The 21,582-nt window shown below is 41.7% G+C and overlaps 3 protein-coding genes across 9 annotated transcripts in view; 1 reads left to right on the top strand and 2 right to left on the bottom strand.

Moving 5' to 3' along the window:
- Nucleotides 1-15,146, bottom strand: part of Tmem19 (transmembrane protein 19) — a 44,102-nt gene extending 28,956 nt beyond the window's left edge. The window contains exon 1 of the mRNA XM_028877969.2: nucleotides 15,126-15,146. The gene's annotated coding sequence lies outside the window, so the exon portion shown is untranslated. The remainder of the gene's footprint in view (nucleotides 1-15,125) is intronic.
- On the bottom strand, nucleotides 664-16,960 carry Thap2 (THAP domain containing 2). 6 transcript variants are annotated; one of them, XR_003735448.2, is made up of 5 exons: nucleotides 15,775-15,863; nucleotides 15,126-15,264; nucleotides 7,593-7,788; nucleotides 3,770-4,533; nucleotides 664-2,935 (listed from the first exon to the last, which is right to left on the bottom strand). XR_003735448.2 is itself a non-coding variant. In XM_037196759.1 (4 exons), the coding sequence occupies exons 2-4, from the start codon at nucleotides 15,194-15,196 to the stop codon at nucleotides 4,147-4,149; spliced, it is 654 nt and encodes a 217-aa protein (XP_037052654.1). In that variant the 5' UTR covers nucleotides 15,197-15,264; nucleotides 16,878-16,960; the 3' UTR covers nucleotides 3,613-4,146. The 6 variants fall into 6 exon arrangements, 5 of the variants coding, with proteins under 5 accessions (XP_037052654.1, XP_037052652.1, XP_028733804.1 ...); XM_037196759.1 differs by lacking the exons at nucleotides 664-2,935; nucleotides 15,775-15,863 and adding an exon at nucleotides 16,878-16,960 and having other exon boundaries at nucleotides 3,613-4,533; XM_037196757.1 differs by lacking the exons at nucleotides 664-2,935; nucleotides 15,775-15,863 and adding an exon at nucleotides 16,764-16,863 and having other exon boundaries at nucleotides 3,613-4,533.
- Zfc3h1 (zinc finger C3H1-type containing) overlaps nucleotides 16,105-21,582 on the top strand; it is a 57,163-nt gene continuing 51,685 nt past the window's right edge. The window contains exons 1-2 of one of the 2 annotated variants that reach the window (XM_028877967.2): nucleotides 18,177-18,258; nucleotides 20,667-20,746. Coding sequence is in view for 1 of the 2 variants with exons in the window: in XM_028877965.2 (XP_028733798.1) it covers nucleotides 16,404-17,022 (619 nt within the window). In the remaining variant the exon portion in view is untranslated. Of the gene's footprint in view, nucleotides 17,023-18,176; nucleotides 18,259-20,666; nucleotides 20,747-21,582 lie in introns of those variants that run through there. The other variant, XM_028877965.2, reaches the window with a different exon arrangement.

Raw genomic sequence — 21,582 nt, 5'->3', positions numbered from 1 at the left:
TACCCTATCACCAAGTCTTTGTGTGTGCTGTCATAGAAGTTACTGTCATAGAACTATAAGGAAAGTGTATTTATTTACGTTTCAGGGTAAACACTCAAACCCAGAGCCTTACGTAGAGTAGGTAGGTACTTCTACCAATAAGCTATATCCAAACCCCACCGGAATTTTTATAGTCCTTTGTGTATCTAGCTTAGAATGCATAAACACTTCAAACAGTATACTAATGTATATTTAGCAACAATGTGGAACTAACTGTCATTAAGGCATCACTTATTTTTACCTGTTTGACAATTTCCTTCAACTTAGAGAGAAGGAAGACTAAGGAATTTTTATGGTTTCAAATTAGGATAAGGCCCTTTCCAGGTACATTTTACCTTCTAGAAATAATAATAGGGATGACAGTAATTCCTTGGGAAAAAAATTTTAATATTAACAAATTTCAAATACATTTTTGTGAGTACAATATTATTGTTTAATATACACTACAAAATCCTTAACTTTATAAAGTATCCAGCTGTCTAAATATCAAAAGAATTCCACTCCTGATATAAAGATTAATTTCTCTATTATATCAAAATTAAAATTTACCCGTATTCTAACACCGAGAAGTAACAACATAATAAAGTCTACCTCAACACCATCAACAAGGATCTCATAAACATCTTTGATACATTTAAAGTTTATCATTTGCTGTTCAGAAACACATGATTTTCCCATTTTAACACATATTAAAGGATCAAAACACGAGGGGAGAAGATGTGTTCATTCTACAGCTGTGTAGACCACAGGTATTTCCATTTCTTATGCAAGTGGGACAGAGCAATGCTTTGGTGAGAAAACAAAGACATCTTCTTGTGGGAAAAAGAGGAAGAATGGATAATTTTTTAAAAACTGTTTTCCAGAAACCTGTAGATAGGGTTATTTCCCCCCAAAATATCAAGTTTCAAATACTCCAGTACTTAGCTTTGACCTACTTATTGCTGTTTTTCCTTCGACAAAGCTATCATTACAGTTTTGCTCAGTTTTTTTTAAAGGGTCCAGTGTCTTACCACCCAAGCAACACTGAGCTCAGACCAAACTCTAGTGATCAACCCTCCTTTGAGAAGTCATTCTAAGAAGAAATCTGTTTGACCTCAAAAGAAAATCACTTGGTTGTAAGAAGGTCTAAAGTTCCTTTGTTTCCCATTGTGTTTCAACTCAATAGTGTGTACCAAAGCATTTTACACCAATTTCTTCTATAGATTTCATCTCATATTTGAAATACTATTTATTTTAGGAAGCTTGAAGCAACTTAAGGGCAGACAATGTTGTGTTTACCCCCTTTGGGGGGTTGGAGTTTCAACCCTAGGCTGCATGACGCTGAACATAAGTCACATCTCCCAGCCCAGTATTCCTCTTCATATCAGGTTCCTAACCTTCAGCTGTGGTGGGGTTTTTTGTTTGTTTGTTTGTTTGTTTTTCTCCCCTCTTGTAAAGGCTAGTAGCCTGTAGACACACTGGATCAATAGAAGATCTGTGAGGTACAACTGAGGGAAAGTGGTTGTGATTTTGATTAGTTTATTTTTGAAACATGGTCTCAATAGCATAGGCCACCCTGAGTTTCTGATCCTCCTGCCCACTCCTCCCAAGCACAGGCATTAGGGACATTTGTCCCCATGCTCCTCGTGCCTCATCCCATTTGTTTTACAGTATACAGTCAACTAAGAAAGCTATCAGCAAACTGAAAACAGGATTTAAAGATTCCTCGTATGTTTTCAAAAGCCTGGCCGGAAGTTACGTTTCTCCTACCTCCACTTCCTTCTCTCTCGTGGCTAAGATAACAGGTGTGCGTTACCATGTTCAGACACGCCGCTATCTTAAAGACAGACAGAGGGATTATTAATACATTCATGTAGGAAGAGTTTGAAGCATGTTATCAGGAAAGTAAGATGGAGAAGATACACAGGAAATCACAATTGCTGTGGTGGTTTATTCAATGGTGTCAGATAATAGTGAATGAGAAAGACTGGGGAAATGGTTAAGTGGTAGAGCATGCATGCACAGAGCCCTGGGTTTAATTCACAGCACACAAAACCCTCCAAAGAAACTCAATGTAATGTATATAAGAATGAAGACTAAGAAACTTGGCCAAAAGCTTGTTGTAGTTTATAACGTTGTACACTTATGACTTAAAAAAATACTAAGATATGAAGATACTGTATGTAGGTTGCAACTGGACCACATTAGTTAGTGGTTGACGCTTGGGGTACATGGGTGAAGCACATAAGGTTACACTTGGAGAATATATGTTATGTTAGTATTAGTTACCCAGCGTACTTTATCAAGTAGGTGCAGTCAGTGTGTTTGCTGTTGATATTTGAGAGGATACAGAGACATCTGAAACAGTATTAGGAAGAGATAGGCAATGACAAATCTGAGGAACTACATCCAATACTTAAGACAACTAACAAGGTTTATCACATCTACAAAAGGACTGTAAGACATTTGTTATAAGCATCACATGAAAACTAAAAGGGACACTTCTACCATTGCATTTGCAGGGAAGACATCCCCTACCACAGAGTGCTCGATAACTTGGGGACAAAGAGAGACAACCCAAAAGCCGGCAAACAATCCCATTCCATTTCTTTGTAGGAAAGACTTATAGTTCTTTAGGGTCAGGCAGGTCACGGTCATATGGAAATCTCACACACTCAAAGCAGAACTAAACAGCTCACTTCTCCGAGTTGCTTTACATTACTGAGCCATAGCTTTCGAAGGAAGAACTCTTACTGAACACTTAGTGACATAAGGCAGGCCTTTCCAAGTGGCAGCCAGAGGACCAAACTTGTACTTCTATCTTAGAAATAATCAGCGTTTGCATAGCTTCATCACAGAGATACACAATGTTTTAGAGAACTGTATTTTATTTCCATTAGGAATTAAGGTTGATTTTCTAAAAAAAAAAAAAAAAGAAAAAGTAAAAAAGCAGGTTGATGGGTAAGATAAATTGATTTTGTTTTAACACAACATAGTTAAAGTACTTTTCTGTGAGTGTGATTTATTAAGTGGGGAACAAGAGCTATTTTTGACATATAAAAGGCAATTAGAAACTAGTTTAGGCAGGGCAGTGGTGGTGCACGCCTTTAATCCTAGCATTCTGGAGGCAGAGGCAGGGGGATCTTTATGAGTTCAAGGCCAGCTTGGGCTACAAAGAGAGTTCCAGGATAGTCAGGGCTACCTAGAGGAACCCTGTCTTGAAAAACTAAAAAAAAAAAAAAAAAAAAAAGAAAGAAAGAAACTAGTTTAAAAAAAGAAATAATAACTTAAGGATTTTGCTATAATTTATCATTTATAATGATGGAAATTCAGTATTTTTATTATAAAAAAGATAATATACACTCATCTATTAATTTTGTTAAAGTAAAAGCTAGATCCTGAATTCTTCATTATTTTCTTAGAAGCTGAGTATAAATCACCAGTTTTTCCCAGTCTGAGGTAATTCAGGCCTCACCTAATTTGGAGTCTCAAAGGTATTTCACATTCAAAAATATTATTTTCAAATTATTTTACAACCTACTTTTAAACCCAATGTTCTCATAAGGAAGGCCATGATAAGCTTACTTTGACTGGTTAAAAAAAATACAAAAAGTTAAAAAAGAAAAAAAAAAAAAAAACTTGCCCTGTACCCCAGAGGTTTTATTCTATAGATTTTTCAACCACCATCCCAATAATTTAATTAATACAAAATCCAGTAGTTTTCAGTTCACATTTAATGATTAGCTCCTACCTTGCATGTTCTTTAGAACGTAATATCCCAACTTTGGCGTTGAATGTTTTCCTTATATGAACACATCATTGGTCATTCCTATTTGACAGCGGTTTACAAAGCAGAAACACCCTGCAATCGGTGTTTCCGAAGACAGTGTCTAAGAACATAATCCTCAGTAAGGCACTTTCGCTCGTTCTCAAAGTTGTCATTCAGGTTTTTCATCTTTCTTAGATTCAAGTCTCCGTAAGTCATGTAGTGATTGCTCCTTCAAGTAAAACTTTAAGTACTTGATTTTAGTACATTTGCAGTTAAGTAGCATCGATGATAAGATCGGAAGATGGGCATCAGGCTCTGGGAAGGAAACGTGACTGCAGATCTTCTTGTCTACTTTAGATTTAGAGACCTGGTAAGGTTTTCTCTTGTTGATCTTGTTCAAGAAGTTTGAAATCTTCCAAAGGAAGACTGCTTAAGGCCGCTGGTAAAATGTGTTCTGAGATGCCCTTAGGGAGCATGTTACTTGCTTCTAGATTCTTCACAAAGCACGTGGCTTTGATCCATCTTCGAGTTGCTCTGCGTTCCCTTTGCAGGCAAGTTTTCATTTTTCTTCTTAAGCTTGCTATTTCTTTTTCTAGTTTAATTATCCTTTTTTTCGCCTCCATAGGGTTCCTAAAGGCGTAACTGTGTTCAAGTAGTACTTGCTGACTACTGTTCGGCTTGAAATGACGTGGTCCAGTTGGAGTAAAACTGTCGTTTTTCTTCAAAAGATTCCTTGACTTGAGTTTCTGAGCCGAATAGAGAGTTTAATATAAATTATGGATATCACAAATAAGTAAACAGTGTCCAGTTTTGAGTAACATGGTATTTAAACTGCTCTTTTAAGAACTGCTTTTAAAGTTTAATGGGCAACACCATACTATCTCATGTAACCATGGCTTAAGTTTCTCAATAGATTGAATGAACTCTAGTCACCTTGTACTTTTCTGAGACATGGTGTCTCTACATAGACAACTCTGGCTGTCCTGGAACTTGCTTATGGAGACCAGGGTGGCTTGGAATTCAGAGACACACCTGCTTTGATCTCCTGAGTGCTGGGATTAAAGGCGGGTATGTGCCGCCATGCCTGGCTAGTTACTTTTTTCTTAGGTCCTTTCTCTACAGAGACATTAAACCATTGATTTAGAAATCATCAGTGGATTTTCAAGGAATCTTCCACATTATTCAATATGATTCTTTGGAGGTTTTAAAAATCCTTTTCAATTCTTTTTACTAAGACCAAACTAGAATTTGTTTAGATATTTCATTTATCTATGGCATTGATCTCCTTTTTGTTAAGTATTAGTCCCTCAATTTGATGAATAATTCAGACCTGGAATCTAGTTAAACAAAAACTCACGAATAGAGATATGTTCTCAGGCATCAAGTTCCCAAACAGATTTACTTATTAATTCTTCACACTAAATCTTCAAAGATTTAAAATCTGGCTAGGAATTTTTTTGTCCAAACCAAAAAGCTAAGGATCTTGTTCACTATACTCCAGAAACATTAAACAACTTATTGTTTTCCTATTGTGTCACATCTTCTAATTGTCTTTCATTTATTAAATAAACATTCATTCAAGGTAGAATGGTACACACTGTGATCCCTGCATTCAGGAGGCTGAGGCAGGTGTGCCATAAATTTGAAGCTAGCCCAGAGCTACACAGTGAAACTGTCTCAAAAATGCCAAAATATAAAGAAAAAGAAAAAACAATTTTTCCACTTTGGAGGCAGGGGCAGGACAGCTAGTTCAAGAGTAGCTTGCAGGGCTGGAGGGTAGCTCAGTAGTTGAGCACATTGGTTGCTCTTCCAAAAAAACACAGATTCAATTTCCACCACTTATATGGTGGCTAACAACTGGTCATGACTCCACCTTTCCAGGAGATTCAAGGTCCTCTTCTGGTTTCCACAGGCACCAGGCATACTTTCGGTACAGATATGCACTCAAGCAAAATACTAATACACACAAAATAAAATAAACCTTAAAAACAACAACAACAACAACAAAAAAGGAATAGCTTGGGCTAGAGTTTGAAGATAGATTGGGCTACCTAAATAGCAAGATTGTCTCTCCAAACAAACAAACAAACAAACAATAAAATAAAGCAAAGCAAAATCCAACTCAACCACTTACTGGGGACCACTTAATTCCTAGGGAAATAATGTTGAATAAATTATAGTTCCTACTATCATAAAACCTATAGCTGGCCTCTCTTCATAGAGAAATGGCACAGTCTCCCTTTGGTTTTCATTTTCTCAACATCTAACAGATTGTGGCATAATGAAAAGTTTAATAGTTATTGGATAATAAATGATCAAAATGTCAGAAATACGGTTCCTTCTTTTCTTTTCTTGAGATAATGCCACACATAGCCCTGGTTGGTGTCGACCTTTCTATGTGGCAGATGAACTGCTCCTCCTGCCTCTGCCTTCTGAGTACTTGAATTACAAATGTGCATTCCCTGTGCCCGTTGATGGACATTTCAATTTCAATATTTGAGTGCATACTCGGGGTCAGGTACTCTTTGAGGTGCTCAAATTTGGAAGATTTAGAAATAAGAAAGCCCTTGATGTCCTGTGGCTTTTCTAACATCATCATCATCAGCAGCAGCAGCAATATACCACCTTCTCACCCATTAAAACATTAACTCATGTCCACTTCCAAATTCAAATGTCACAGTTAAACAATAGCCTTTTCTTTCTCAGTGAGAAGACACCCTTTTTCCAAACTCTCTGCGGCTTCTACCTTTCCCTTTCTTTAGGTGACTTTCTCAGTTTTTCTTCTCTAATCAGATCTCCCTAATCACACCAATGTTTCCTTCTTTCTCCTTTGTCTCTTTCCTCTGGTGCTGGGCATCACTTTGGACACCCTCCATCACAGAGCTGTATTCGCAGCCTTAAACCAAGTGGTTCTGTTTGTTTGTTTGGTTTTTGAGACAGGGTCTTAGAATGAAGCTCTGGCCACCCTGGAACTCAGTACACAGACCTGGTTGGCCTCTAACTCACAGAGCTCCAAATGTTTCTGCCTCTGAGTGCTGGTATACACCACCAGCCTGGCTTAAACTTGTTTTAACTCATTCCCCCTGTACCCAATTCTCTCTTTTCTTTCAAATAAATCAACATTTCATAGTTTCTTACTCATCTCTCAAGCCCCTGGCTTTAGTTTTATCATCTACTTAAATTGCCAAATGCATGGTCAGAAACCTCCTCCAGTATTCCAAACTCCTAAGGCCTCACTCCTAAACGGAATGAGCTCTTTAGTTTCTTATAAAGCCTCAACCTGAACCACCATCTCTTGGCGTAACTGAATGTGTTCTTTAAGTACTGACTAGCACATCACTTGTCATCTTCAAGTCAGAGCAGAGTGACTCTGAAGAAGGCTTCATTACTAATCCTTTCTCTTTTTGCCAATGGTACATTTACTGATAATGACCAACAATTTTTAGTTATGTAAGGCTGCAATTCTGGTCAAGTACCCTATATGCAAAGTGCCTGGGACCACAAGTGTTTCATACTGTGAGGATTTGCATAGATTTTTTTAACCTGCTGAGCATCCTTAGTTTTGGACATTCAGAAGTCCAATGTCTGAAATTTGTTTGGACTTCACAGGAGAAACAACTGGAGTCAGGAGACCTGCGTTCTGATTCTGGCCTGTACCTTTATTACACAAGAGTGGAAGCTCTACAGCTGTTCTGAGGTGTGTCATTACACACTCATTTTAGCACAGTGTGAAGTGCTCACGTGCACAAACAAAAAGCAACAGGAGCTAAGACATGGTGTAAGAAAGGAGAGCGACATCACCTACCATAGACTTTATATGGGTACAAAAATCAAAAATAGTTGGAACGGCATCCATTTTAAGTCGTCGAGTTTGGCCTGTTAGGTCAAAACAGGAGGCTTCAAAGTGCTTTGAACAAAGAAAAGTGTGTTTTCCTGGCACAAAATTTTTGCGCCTAACCAGGCGAACCCATTCTTTTCTTCTTTTGGGATCCAAAGGAAACCTTAAAACAAGCAAACAAAGAGCAACTCAAATTCCAGCTGGCCTACTGTTGGTGTACTTCATAGTTAAGTTTAAAAGTCCCTCATTTATGTAAAAATTACACAACCTCCAGATGCCAATTTATAATAATTTTTACATTATAAAAATTAGTGAAAAACTAGTAGGTTTATTTTTCAAGACTTTAAAAAGAGGCATTCCTTCCAACCTAGCCCTTAGCAAGGGCAATAACTGAAGTACAAATAAGACTCTTATACAGAATGATCACAAGCAGGAGTAATTTCACGATGCTTTTATCTGCTGCTGCAACAAATATATCCGGTATGTTAAGGATTAAATTTTAACAAGAAAAATCTGGGCAGATACACTCCTTTCTGTCTTCCCTACATTTCACCATTGTTTTATACTCTTTCCATTAAAATTTCCAGTGGTACAAGTTATATATTTTCAAAGACAACTTAGTGTATGTGTGCATGCATGCAGAGGTGTGTGTGTGTGTGTGTGTGTGTGTGTGTGTGTGTGTGTGTGTGTATGTGTGTGTGTGTGTGTGTGTGTAAACAACTTTTGGGGAATTCTCTCTTTCCACCATGGGTTCTGGACATGGAACTCAGTTTCTAAGGCTTGTATGGCAATAATATGCTGAGCCATCTTGTTGGCTCCAAAGTTGTAAGTTTCTTGAGGAAAGCAATTATTACTATTTATCTGTTTACCTTTGACCATGCCTTGTAAACAATAAGAACTCAACAAAAATTTGATATATTAATACAAATACAGAATATATTAAAAAATTCTGGAGCTATGGAGCACAGCAGAAAACAAAAAAAAGATAGATGATCTGTAAGCTATCCTTTTCCTTTCATATTTATTTCAAATACGAAAGATACATCCATCCAACACATTCTGCTTACGGAAGACACAAATATAAAGGGCTGTTTTGTTTTTTTTTCTTTTTTAATTTTATTTATTTTATTTTACAATACCATTCAGTTCTACATATCAGCCACGGGTTCCCCTATTCTCCCACCTCCCACTCCATAAAGGGCTGTTTTTGAAAATTCTAATAATTCTAGCTTTGCTAATAATTGACTTGGAAACGTAAGACTAAACATCCACACATAGTTAAATTTCAATTACAATTCTTTTGTTTTCTTTTTCATTTAGGGCCAGTGCGATGACTCATTAGGTAAGAACATTTACCACGGAACCTTATAACCTGAGTTTGATTTCCTGGACCCACATGGTGGAAGGAGAAAAAACCAACTCCCACAAGTTGTCCTCTTCACAGGCAGGCCATGGCATGTACACACACAGTCTTTCTCTCTCAAAGACAATGAGTATATGAATGTTCAAAAGATCCCTTTGGTACCCTATGTATGTGATATATGTGTGTGGGCATGTGTGCCAGCTTGCAAATGTGAGGCCAAGCTGGTGGAGCTGGTTTTCCCCTTCCACTTTGGCATGGGATCAAATTCAGATTGATATGCATGCAAGTGTCTTTGCTCGATGGCAAAATTCTGCCAGCTTCTAAGTCTTCTTTAGTTTGATTACTATATCCTTTGTATGTACTAATTTGTGTTTAAAAAAAAAAACAAACATAAAATCCATGTTGAGACTATGTGGTGCAGAAGGCTTATCACATGTATGGAATTAGATGTCCACACATTGCCAGTGATGAGGAGCAGAGATGAAAACCCAGGTTTACTCTAAATGTCCTTCCTTACAACAGACATGCCCTGAAGATTTGCTCTCACTCCACAGCTCAGAATATTTTTAATTTCATTAGATGTCTTCTGATAAACTTACCAACCTTGCTTAGTTCTCAGTGCCCTCTGCCCCCTTTGAGACAGGTCCTACCTATCTAACCCAGGCTGGACGGACGGCAGCACACTATGTAGTCCAGGGCTAACCTAAAACTCTGCAGCCAACCTGCCTCGCCTTTCAGGTGGTGGGATTACGTGAGTGAGCAGCTGCATTTGGCTTAACACTTACCTCCTAATCTGTTCTCATTTCTAAGAACTCTTATCTCATTTAATGGTTTGTCAAATCGAATTAAGTGGATTTAATTTTACTAGGGAATCAGTAAAGATGAGCAGTAAGTATTATTTGGGGGTTCATTGGTTTCCACCTTGTGTGCTGAGATGATGGGCCTGTACCACCACAGCTGGCTTTTAAAGCATTTTTATTTTTATTTTTTTGGTTTTTTTCGAGACAGGGTTTGGTACCTGTCCTGGATCTCGCTCTGTAGTCCAGGCTGGCCTCGAACTCACAGAGATCCGCCTGGCTCTGCCTCCTGAGTGCTGGGATTAAAGGAGTGGGCCACCACCGCCCGGCTAAAGCATTATTTTTAATTATGCTTTACAGGTGTTATATTTTGTTTTTGAGACTCTAATGTCCCCGTGTTGACAGCAAACTCTATAGCTGAGGATGACCTTGACCTCCTGTGGATTACAGGCCTATGCAACGTTGCCTGGGCCTTGAATATGTTATTTGGATTTTTCACAGTATATTTTAAAGGTAGATGTATCTCACTGTCTAAATTTAAATAATATAAAACATCTTACAAATATTAACAAATTCACATGGTGGTAACAGATGGATATATTCTTGTCCACACAACAAACCCAGGTTTTTTTGTTTTTGTTTTTTGAGACAGTGTAGCTTTGGAGCCTGTCCTGGATCTCACTCTGTAGCCCAGGCTGGCCTCGAACTCACAGAGATCCGCCTGTCTCTGCCTCCCAAACGCTGGGATTAAAGGCGTGCACCACTACTGCCCAGCCACCCAGAGTTTTATAAACATTTACGTTTTGGGAAAAAAAAATTACTCAATAGTTTGAGTGATGCTATTTTGCTTGCATTTTAAATAAATGGTTGAGTACCTCTTACATTCTTAGGCACTGTAGACATGGTGGTTAAAAAAAAAAAGCCTACCCTCTGAGTGTATACCATATTGAGAAGGTAAAGAGTCACGTAGTCCTAACATATGAGCAGACTGGCTGAGAACATTGTTGTTGGACAACCAAGCTAGTTCCTCGGCATACTATCTGGACACAATAGGCAAATTTACTTAACTTTTTTAGAGCCCCTGTTTTGAAGTTAGTGGTGCTAGGATCAAAACCAGGGTCTCAGATATACTAAATAAGTAACCACCATTGATGAGGTAGATTCCCAGCCCTGGCTATTTTATTTCTACTATCTATATGGAAGGGAGAAATGCTTCTAAGGGGTAAGAAGACAGCTCTGGTGGATCCCTGTGTCAGTGACCATTTGGAAAGTTTCAGGTCAATGAGAGACCCTGTCTCAGACCAAAAAAAAAAAAAAAAAAAAAAAAAAAGTGTCTGAAGAACAACAGCGAAGGCTGGCTTGGTCTCCAAGTACATGTCTGCAAATTCGAATACATACACATATTTCTTTTAAAGATCAGAACATGTAAATGCTTAGCTTAGTGGCATAGTAAGTCTTTTGTAAAGGAGTAAGTATGGAGCTGTATGGAGTGGGACATGCTGACTTATTTAGAAGGCCCTACGAAAGGACCTTAAGTCGGAGTAGTTAAGTTATAGGAATATCTCAGGAGCAGGACATGAAATAAACACGGAGGCCTTCTATGTTGAAAATATCGCAATACATTCCAAGTGTCATTGACAAGCCAAAATGGGCTGAACTGCATAACAGAATCAGCTGTTAAATACAACCATTATTAAAGACTAATTTCCTAACATTTACTAATAACTTTTTTTAAAAAGATTCATTTTTAATCATATGTGTTTGTGCGGCTATGTACACACAAACCCAGGGACCCAAGGAGGCCACAAGTTAGATCCGTTAGAGCTGGAGTTACAGCTCGAGCTGCCGGTTTCAGGTGCTGGGAATTGAACCTGGGTGCTCTGGAAGGGCAGTACACATTCTCAGCTGCCGAGTCTTCTCTCCAGCCTCAATCTCTATTTTTAAAGTTATTTATGTCTACTGCATCTGTATGGTAGACCCACGATCAATTAGTGTGATAGTGTACATCTCTTCTTATCTCCACAATCAGTCATGTCATATCGGTGGATGGAAACCAAGCTTGGTGAGAGTAAATGCACCTTAGAAACTGGGCAAATACTACAGATTGGGGCCTTTCCCCTTTCATGGACAGACAATTGTTAGTACGGAGCTATAGACCATTGATTATAGAAGGGTGGTTAGAAGTGTATGAATGGAAGCCAGTAAACCAGTTAAGATGCTGTTACAATATCCAGTCAAGAGGGAATAGTGATACATCAAGTTGGATTGCTTCCAACTTGTTGGGTAGATGGTATTTGATTTACTGAAAAGGGGGATATGGGCATCAGTATATTTGTTGGATGGCAGTTCACTACTGATATTGTCTCTATGGGACTGGCAGAGGACCAGGGAAATTGTACACATTTAGCCCACAGTCTTTTACTCATTAGAGATAAGGACTCTTACTGTTTGGGGAATCTAAACATAGATTACAGGTGGGACAAACACAGGCAAATCATTTGGGTAAGAGTATAGGAAGATATTAAAACAAAGGAACCCAAAGGACAAAATTTATAAAGCTGCTGACAAATTTAAAAGTGGAGATTATTTCACTGAGTAAAAAAGATCACATCATTAAAAATGAGACACACAGGTCATGTTCACAGAAGCAATTTTAGAAGGTTATGAAGGAGATGTAGATTGGAATAGGTTAAGAAGTATAAAAAAATTGAAAATCAATTTAGGCAACAATTTTAAAAATGACTTTTATTTTGTATGTGTACATGCCTGAATGTATCTATGTGGGCAAGAGCCCAAGGAAGTCAGAAGAGGGGTTAGATCCCCCGGGTCTAGTTTGTGAGCTGCCATGCGTGTGCTGGGAACCGAACTCAGGTCCTCAGCAAGAACAGTAAGCACTTTTAACCCATGAGCCATCTCTCCAGCCCCTAGGGAACAGAATTTGTGCAGATGGATAAAGAAGTCTATGGTGGCCAGGCATGGTCGCACATGTCTTTAAGGCAGGGCAGAGAGATCTCTGTGAGTTTAAGGCCAACCTGGTCTACATAGTGAGACACATATGCGCACGCACGCGCAAACGGTCTCTAAGTCCTACAAGAGAAGTTAAATACTATTTGCATTTATAAAAACAGGAATATATTTTTATTATAATGCAATTCTAAAACCCACATGTTTGTTTGCTTTGTTTTTGCTTGTTGTGTTTGGAGACAGGGCCTTATCTTGTAGCCAGGCCTCAAATTCATTCTGTAACTCAGGTTGGCTTTGAACTCATAGTGATCCTTCTACCTACTCCCATGTACATGGAATACAGGAATGTGCCTGCCTAGCAATTATAAAGGCTTAAATTTCTAAGGCTATCATAAAATGCTAATTTCATATTAGATGAACAGTATTAGACACTGTGCATCTTTTTTTTTTTTTTTTTCTTGACCCAGAGTTTTATTCTGTGCTCCTGACAGGCCTCGAACTTGAGGTGGATCCTCCTGGCTCAGCCTCCTATATTCTAAGATTATAGCCTTGAGCCACCATACCCCGCTCTCCACTGTAAATCACTTAAACATTGCTTTTAGTGGCTAGACTCCTCCCTTTCATCTTCCACACCAGATTACCAAACCCAATAAATTCTCCTCCATCTTTCAACATCTGTCTGCTTCTCTCCACCCTCACTGCCAATAACATCTATTCTAGACCACTGAATGGATTCCCTACGTTCATGTAAATTTAATTTTGAGAACGGGTCTGTGTACCTCAGGCTGGCTTCAGATTAATGACACCCAGCCTCTTTTTTCATGTGGTGATACATGAGATTACAGACATGTATCACCACACAGGCTTGCTCTCCCTTTTGTTATAGCTTCCTATTTTCTTCTTATTCACCTCTCTCACTTCCTCTCATTCAGTGCTCCCGTGCCCACAACTAAGCAGCAGTATTCAGTTCAGTTGACATCTAGCATAACTTCCCTGTGAAGGCAATAGCAGATAAATTAACATTCTACAATAGGCTCCTTTCTCATCAAATCCATCTCTGGTGACACTGTAAGTATCAGTCTTAACTCTAGCTGCAGCCAGAAGGCTTTTGATTATGTAAATCTAATCATGCCATTCTTTCATTCCTCAGGGCTTCTCAAGTACTCTTGGAACAAAACAGAAACCGCGTTAGTACAGAGGACCAAACCTATGTCATCCTCTGGTCTCATTTGACACGTCACCTCTTCTGTGAAGTGTCCTTTGACTTTCCAAGGCTAAATTAGGTCTCTTTGAATGTCTTTTCTGTGGCACTCAACTATAATTATGCCTTATTCAATTCTAAAGTCCTCTATTCAATTCTAAAGTCCCGGAGGGTAAGGACTTTCTCCATCATTAGCATAATGTCAGGCAATTAGGGACCTGGTGTACATCAGCTGTAAGAATGAATAAAGCATTACATTTGCATGAAGTAGTTTTATAACAAACATCAGAAGGATTTTTTTAAGTGGCAGCTTGTAGTCGGGGGATGCACTTAGTAATAGTGAGGTAGGGAGAAGATCAAAGGTATTTTCTATATTCTAAGATCACAATTTATATGGTGGGGTATATAAAAATCAGAACTGTTTTCACTTAAGTTTTTAGTATTTCTTTGCTTCAGGAAGGTGGCCGTTCTTGAAGGAAAGTTGAGCATTTCCTGAGTACCTATTATATTCAAGGCATTGCAGAGTTTGTTTTGACTTAAACAGAACGTTAGGTTCATTTTATGATTCTGTTCAAGAGAAAGCTTTTGTTTGCGCTTTGATAAATACGGCTTAATTACACGGCCGTCAGTGATGACTCAGTTCCCCAGCAGTTACTGTGTGTGCCTATTAGCAACCTTTCCCACGTCAACTCAGCTAGCGAAAAAATTTCCTAATTTTAACTCGGACACAGCAGGCTTTGAACGTGATTTGTTGGCTTGAAACGGGAAATGATCTTTCCCGTATGGCGTCATTCGTCTCAAGGCACGGTCTAAGATATAAAAATAAAAGAGGAGAAAAATAAAGGCATGCCCGTCACTTTTTTAATGTAAGGGGGTCTCATTCACAAGAATCCGGGTTTCTTGTCGGAAATCGGAGAAAACTTTCCGGGGAGGAGGAGAAAAGGGTTTCCAGCTGCGCGGAACGCCCCCCCCCCATACACACAAAAGGACACACAAGTGATGTTGTCCCCCCTGCTGCTATTCTTAGCAGCCTGGCGAGTGACTCAAGTCGGGGGGACCTCGGTTCCCCGGACGCGGCCGGTCCTTAGCCGGGTTGGAAGCGGGCCCTCCCCCCCCTCCCACGCCCCCCGGTCTTGTCTCCGTCACCCCCACCCCGGCTCCCTCGCCCAGGTTACCTGTGGAAGCTGACGTTAATGTGCTTGTCGTAGGTCGCGGCGCAGCCCGCCGCGGCGCAATTGGTCGGCATGTCCCCCGGCCCCTCATCCGGCGCTCCCTGACGCCACTTCTCCGGCGCGCAGCCCGCCGAGGCTGCCGCTGTCACCGCGCCAATTAAAAAATAAATAAATAAGTAAATAAATAAAAATAAAAGACGACGACACGCCGAGCAGGCGACCGGGGCGCGGCAGCAGCAGCAGCAGCAGCAGCAGCGATCGCGCAGCGGCGGCGATCGATCGATTGATCGATCGATCGATCGCTCGAGCTCGGTGCCGGGGGCCCGCCGGGTGGGGAGAGGGGGGGCCGTGCACCACGACCGGGGCGCGCGGGCCGCCCCACTCCCCTCTTTCTGTATATTACTAGGGCCGGTGTGCGCCCGCCGAGCCAACGGTCCCCGAGCTCCCGGGGAGGACGCTCGCCTTCGCCAACATGGCGGCCACACCCGCTCGCCCTTCCTCTCCCCCCCCACGTCCCCCCACGTCCCCCCCACGGCGCCCACCCGGGGTCCCAAAGAGAGTAGAGTAGACTTTTGAGTCTCCGATCGGGGAGAAGACGGCACCGGGGTGGGGTGGGGGTGGGGGGTCTCGCCCACCAAGGAAGGACACTGACACACTCAGCTCTGCGACTCTTATTCAAGAGCAGGCCCGCTACCGGGACACTGGCCCCGCCATCTCAGCCGGGGATGTCGGGGGGGACAGTTATGTCGGGCGGATGGATGCGGGACGGAAAACCAAGGGCGAAAGCCTGGCACCGCGCGGGGAACTACACATCCCAGCGAGCACCGCGCCCGTCGCGCTCTTCTTCCCCCTCCCACGGCCGTCCTCGCGAGACTCGGAAGTCGCCTCCTTCCGGCGTGCCGCCGGAAATGACGGCCGGGACACGGCCTCCTCCTCCTCCTCCTCCACCTCCTCCTCCACGGCTCCTTTCTCGCGAGGCGGAAGAGCAGCAAGGGGGCGCTAGGAGAGGGTAGTGGGCTGAGCGACGGTCCGGCGAGCGAGCAAGCGACAGAGCTAGCGAGCAAGCCAGAGATCTGGGGTGCGGGGAAGTTGGGGAGCAGAGCCTGCTCGGCGTGCGAGCACGGGGAGGCCAGCGCCTGCCCGGCCCGTTAGGAACCGAGGGGAGAGGAGCCAGGGGAAGGAAGGCAGCGGGCGGACGGACGGACGGGCGGGCGGGTCCCCGGACAAGAAGGGTTCCGGGGGTGCGAACGGCGCTGCTTCTCCCCCACCCCCTCCCCCCGGATGGCGACCGCCGATCCTTCGGCCCCGGCCTCCAGCGGCCTCTCCCCGAAGGAAGAAGGGGAGCTTGAAGATGGGGAGATCAGCGACGACGATAACAACAGCCAGATCCGGAGCCGGAGCAGCAGCACCAGCAGTAGCGGCGGCGGCGGCGGCGGGCTGTTACCGTACCCGCGGCGGAGGCCTCCTCACCCGCCCCGGGGCGGCGGATCCGGGGGAGGAGGAGGCGGCGGCGGCTCGTCGTCGTCCTCGTCTTCCTCGCAGCAGCCGCTGAGGAATTTCTCACGCTCGCGGCACCCGTCCGAGCGGGGCCACCTCAGGGGACCCAGCAGCTACCGACCCAAAGAACCGTTCCGGACTCACCCGCCCCCGGTGCGGATGCCTCCGGGCTCCCTGTCGGAAAGCAGCCCCCGACCGTCCTTCTGGGAGCGGAGCCACCTCGCCCTGGACCGTTTCCGCTTTCGAGGCAGGCCTTACCGGGGTGGGAGTCGGTGGAGTCGGGGGCGAGGCGTGGGGGAGCGAGGAGGCAAGCCGGGGTGCAGACCTCCCCTGGGCGGAGGAGCGGGATCCGGATTCGGCAGCAGTCAGAGTTGGCGAGAACCCTCTCCGCCTCGCAAGAGCTGTATCCTTAACGTGGCGGTCTGCCCTGGGTGTGTCGCCGGAGCTCCCGTGGGCGTCACGGCTCGGTCCCTGAGTTTTAACTTTTCAGAACCACGCATTTGTCTCTGTGTCCGCCGGCAGTTGTCATGTGCCACACACTCCACCGCTGTTTTCTCAGATTGCTTTATTATTGGATGGACTGCCTTGGAACATGAGCGTGTCATGGATTCGGGTCAGCTAGGGGAATCAAGTACAATCTGGGTTTTTAACGGAATACCAGCAGCCCAGATTTCATTAGCATTTGCCTTTTTTTTTTTTTTTTTTTTTTTTGCTAGCACCGGGTTTTCGTGTTTTATGGGGAATTCACTTAGGTTATTAGAGGAAAGAAATGCTCATAAAAGCAACACTCATAACATCTTGAGGAATCCTGTTACTTATGTTTCATCCTGACTTTAAGTTTTAAGTTAAGTTTTCCTCTGTAATTTTACGGTTCTTGTGAATTTTTTCTTACTCTTCTAGAGTTATTCGTTCTCATTGCTGCCTTTTAAAGTGTGTGTATGCAGACCCTTTATTTTATTTTTTACCAGTTTTAGTAATTCTGATCTTTAAAATTCATACATAGTTTGGAAAGCTATATGCATTAAGTTCACTTTCGGGAAAACTATATGCATTAAGTTCACTTTTGGGCTTTATATCTTTATATCTTTGTGCTGCCTACGTGTATAGATCAGAGAAAGATAAACTTACCAGCACTTTCATTTTAGTGTGTTAGAAAGGGAGGGATGTGTAGTGTATGGACAAGCTGGGAAGAAAAGCAGTCGATTTCCTAATTTTTGCTCCCTCTAACATTATTGGGTTATCTTAACATTACCAAGTTTACTCGGGATTTATGTTAAGAGATTAATCGTCCAAAAGCGTTTCGTGTTTTACGATGGGTTTATACCTCCCGACTTTTACTAATTGTTTAAGATAGTTTTACTAAGCACTTTTATTACTAGCTATAATTCCCACGATGTAATAATTGTTTGATATATTTTCTATAAAATTTACATAGGACACTTAATTGGAACATATTCAGAATTGTTTTTATGAAGCACTTTAGGCTATATTGGCTTTTTCTAGATGTCATGATGTTAATGGGCAAGGGGTATTTAGAGAAACAACAGATTTTGGCTCCTGTGACCTGAAAAAGCTTTTACTTCTATTGCCTAACATTGGTTTAGAAGCATCTCAAGATTGTTTTGGAGAAACATCACAGGTAGGCAATCTTTTAAAACACAGTCAATGTTCTTTCATGAAGATCAGAAAACCTTTGGCCATGATTATGTGCAAACATGAGCCATCCATGATTTTTTTGCTCTCTGAATTAAAAAACAGAGGATATCCAAATACATAAACATGTTTTTAAGCTTACACAGATGAAACGTGTAATTTGGGTTGGAGAAACAAATGAAAATAGAATTTAGTAAAAAACATCAAATTGGAGACAGAAGTACTGTGGCAGTTGGATGGTTTCCTTAGTTCCTGGACGTTAGAAAGGGTAGTGGCTAGGCTTGCCTGCCTCTTTCCTCCATGTTTTTGTCCGATTATTGCTGCTGTTGGGGGTTGTGCATAGACTAGATTTTAAGTACTTACTGCAAAAAGTATAGGGAAGGGCGGGGTGGTGTTGGCGCTTGTCTATAATCCCAGCAGAGGCAGGGGGATCTCTGTGAGTTTCATACCAGCCTGGTCTGTAGTCCAGCCTACAAAGCAACTTCCAGGACAGCCAGAGCTGTTAAACAGAGAGACCCTGTCTAGAAAAACCATTAAAAAAGAACTGAAACAGAATCTGGTCCATTCTGTTTTCTTTAAAGTTGCAAGTAATATATCCTAATTATGTTTAAAAAAATAGACAAAAAATTATACTCAAGCTATTTCATTTCTAAATCAGTTGCGTCAGAATTGCCCTCTTTTTAGGCAATATTTGTAAAATAGCCTTTTTGTTTGTTTGTTTTTGTTTTGCTTTTTTGTTTTTCGTTTTTGTGTAGTTTTGGTACCTGTCCTGGATCTTGCTCTGTAGACCAGGCTGACCTTGAACTTACAGAGATCCACCTGGCTCTGCCTCCCAAGTGCTGGGATTAAAGGTGTGCACCACCACTGCCCGCCTGTAAAGTAGCCATTTTTATAATCACAGTAGACATAGGAATTAAGCTGAGCAGGATACTGATATTAAAAGAACGTGGATGGAGCTTTATATTCAAGTTTTATTTGCTCACATTATGTTTTTCCTTCTCAAGTTCTCATTAGGAACTCTACCTCTAGTGTGGTTTACTGATATTTCGTGAGAACAGTAATGCAGACAATCAAACCAAGCATCCTGTTCTTAAAGTGCAGTATCTGAAAACAATCAGCAAAATCGCTGATTTCTGAAAAGTTGTCAAAATCACAGAAGCACACTGGATATTTACCTACACTCTTTAGACAGGGTTTCTCTCTGTAGCTTTGGAGACTGTCCTGGAACTCTGTAGACCAGGCTGGCTTTGAACTCTCAGAGATCCGCCTGCCTCTGTCTTCCAAGTGCTGGGATTAAAGGCACTGGCCACCACTCCCTGGCCTGTCTCAGTTTGTTTGTTTATTTTGTGAGATAGGGTCTCGAGTAGCATAGGCTACTTCAGGACTCCTGTCTCCTGTCTCAACCTCCTCAGAGTTAGGATAGACATTTAGGCTAGACATTTTGTCAGTCTTTGTTAGTGTTAAGTCTCCCTGTATAACTACCATTTTAAACTTTGAAATCAGATTAGGACAGTGTCTGCCATCAGTAGAGTTAGCCTATCTTCATTTTTGATTTCAGCTAAGGTTGAAAAGTGGTTCTTCCTTTAAAACAGCAGGTTTAAAAGTCATTTTAAAGCCAGTCTCTCTCATCTCTCTTTTCTTTTTTCTTTTGATGCTGACTATTGAGCCCAAGGCCCTACTATAGAAACTGCATCACTGGTTCTTTTAAAATTTTGCTTGAAGAGAGGAGCTTATGAAGTAGCTCCCAGTCCTGTCTCAGCTTCCCTGGTTGTAAAGATTAAGGTATTTGCCACTAAACTCATATAAAGGCAGTTTTTTTCCTCTTTTAAAGATTTATTTTTATTAATCTTAAATGTATACGTGTGTGCATACGTTCACACTAGTGTCCCAGGAGACCGGGGTGTCAGATTGCCCCGAGCTGGAGCTACAGGCAGTTGTGAGCCTCCTGACATGGGTGCTGGGACTTGAACTTGGGTCCTAAGCAAGAGCAATACGCACAACTGCTGCACTGTCCTCTCCAGCCTAAGCAGTCCTTTTCTTCTTCTTCCACTGAGCCTCAGCAAGTAGCACATAAAATACAAGTTAGAAATAACATCTTGACAGACAAGCAAGTGTTGATTTGATCCTAATGCTGTAGAGGTGAGAAAGGGTGTCTCAGAGGTAAGTTAATGAATGTAACTCAATTATTTTTACTCATTTTTCAGATAGGTTACTTTTGTTGGAATATTGAATCTATTCACTTTGCAAATATTTGCAGTGTCTTTGTTATTTATTTGGTTTTATTGCTATAGTTCTACTTTTAGATGGCTCAGCTGGACTATAGATAATTACAGTATTTATGCATAAAGAATGCATAAATGGCCAGGGAGAATAAATAATTCTGGCTTCATCTAGGATGTGTCTTGAATTGGGGTCAAGTTGAAGAACAGAAGCCTAGCTACAAAGCTGCGTAAATTGTGATGAGCCGGGAAAAGGTAAGGTTGGAAAGGTAAGCGCAGGTCAGATAATAAAGGCATTCATTCTAAGGACTTTGTGCTCTAATGGCAATGAAAAAGAATGTTCTGAAGTTTTATAATCTAGAAAGATTACCTTAACAGCCGGGCAGTGGCGCACGCCTTGAATTCCAGCACTTGGGAGGCAGAGGCAGGCGGATCTCTGAGTTCAGAGCCAGCCTGATCTCTGTAGAGAGTTCCAGGACAGCCAAGACTTACACAGAGAACCTTGTCTTGGAAGCAAACAAACAAAACAAAGGTTACTTTGATAGCACTGTGTGCTTGGCTTGTGGGCACTAGAGAACCAAAATACCTTATCAGTTCAGATTCCTCTTACATGGTGGGTAAAACAGCGGGAGTTGTTTAGAACGTTTTCAAATTAAAAAAGACTGAGTTCTGACAACTGCAGAACACCATTTCAAGCTTTGAAGAGAAAGGCGTTAGGAAGCGTTAAACAGTGTAGATAAATGAGACACGAGAGTCTCCGAAGCAGAGACAGCAGTGGTGTATAGTGACTGCAGAAATCAGGTAGAATGAAGTTTAAAAATACTAGTCTATAAACTTCAATCAGTTTCTGTTGTCCTAATAAAACAAGCTAGATGCCATTTAGTGGGATGGTAGAAAAGAAAGGTATTGAAAAGCCTCTTTTAGCCATGTGGTGGCACACACCTTTAATCCCAGCTCTTAGGAGGCAGAGAGGCACACAGATCTCTGTAAATTCAAGGCCAGTCAGGGATGTTACACAGAGAAACCCTGTGTTTGTATAGTGGGCAGGGGCACAGAAAACTTCTTTTAAGAAGCAGAGATTACTAGAACAG

Source organism: Peromyscus leucopus, chromosome 18, assembly GCF_004664715.2.
Source record: "Peromyscus leucopus breed LL Stock chromosome 18, UCI_PerLeu_2.1, whole genome shotgun sequence".
In the NCBI taxonomy this organism is placed as follows: Eukaryota; Metazoa; Chordata; class Mammalia; order Rodentia; family Cricetidae; genus Peromyscus; species Peromyscus leucopus.
This window is presented reverse-complemented; position numbering and strand designations above follow the sequence as displayed.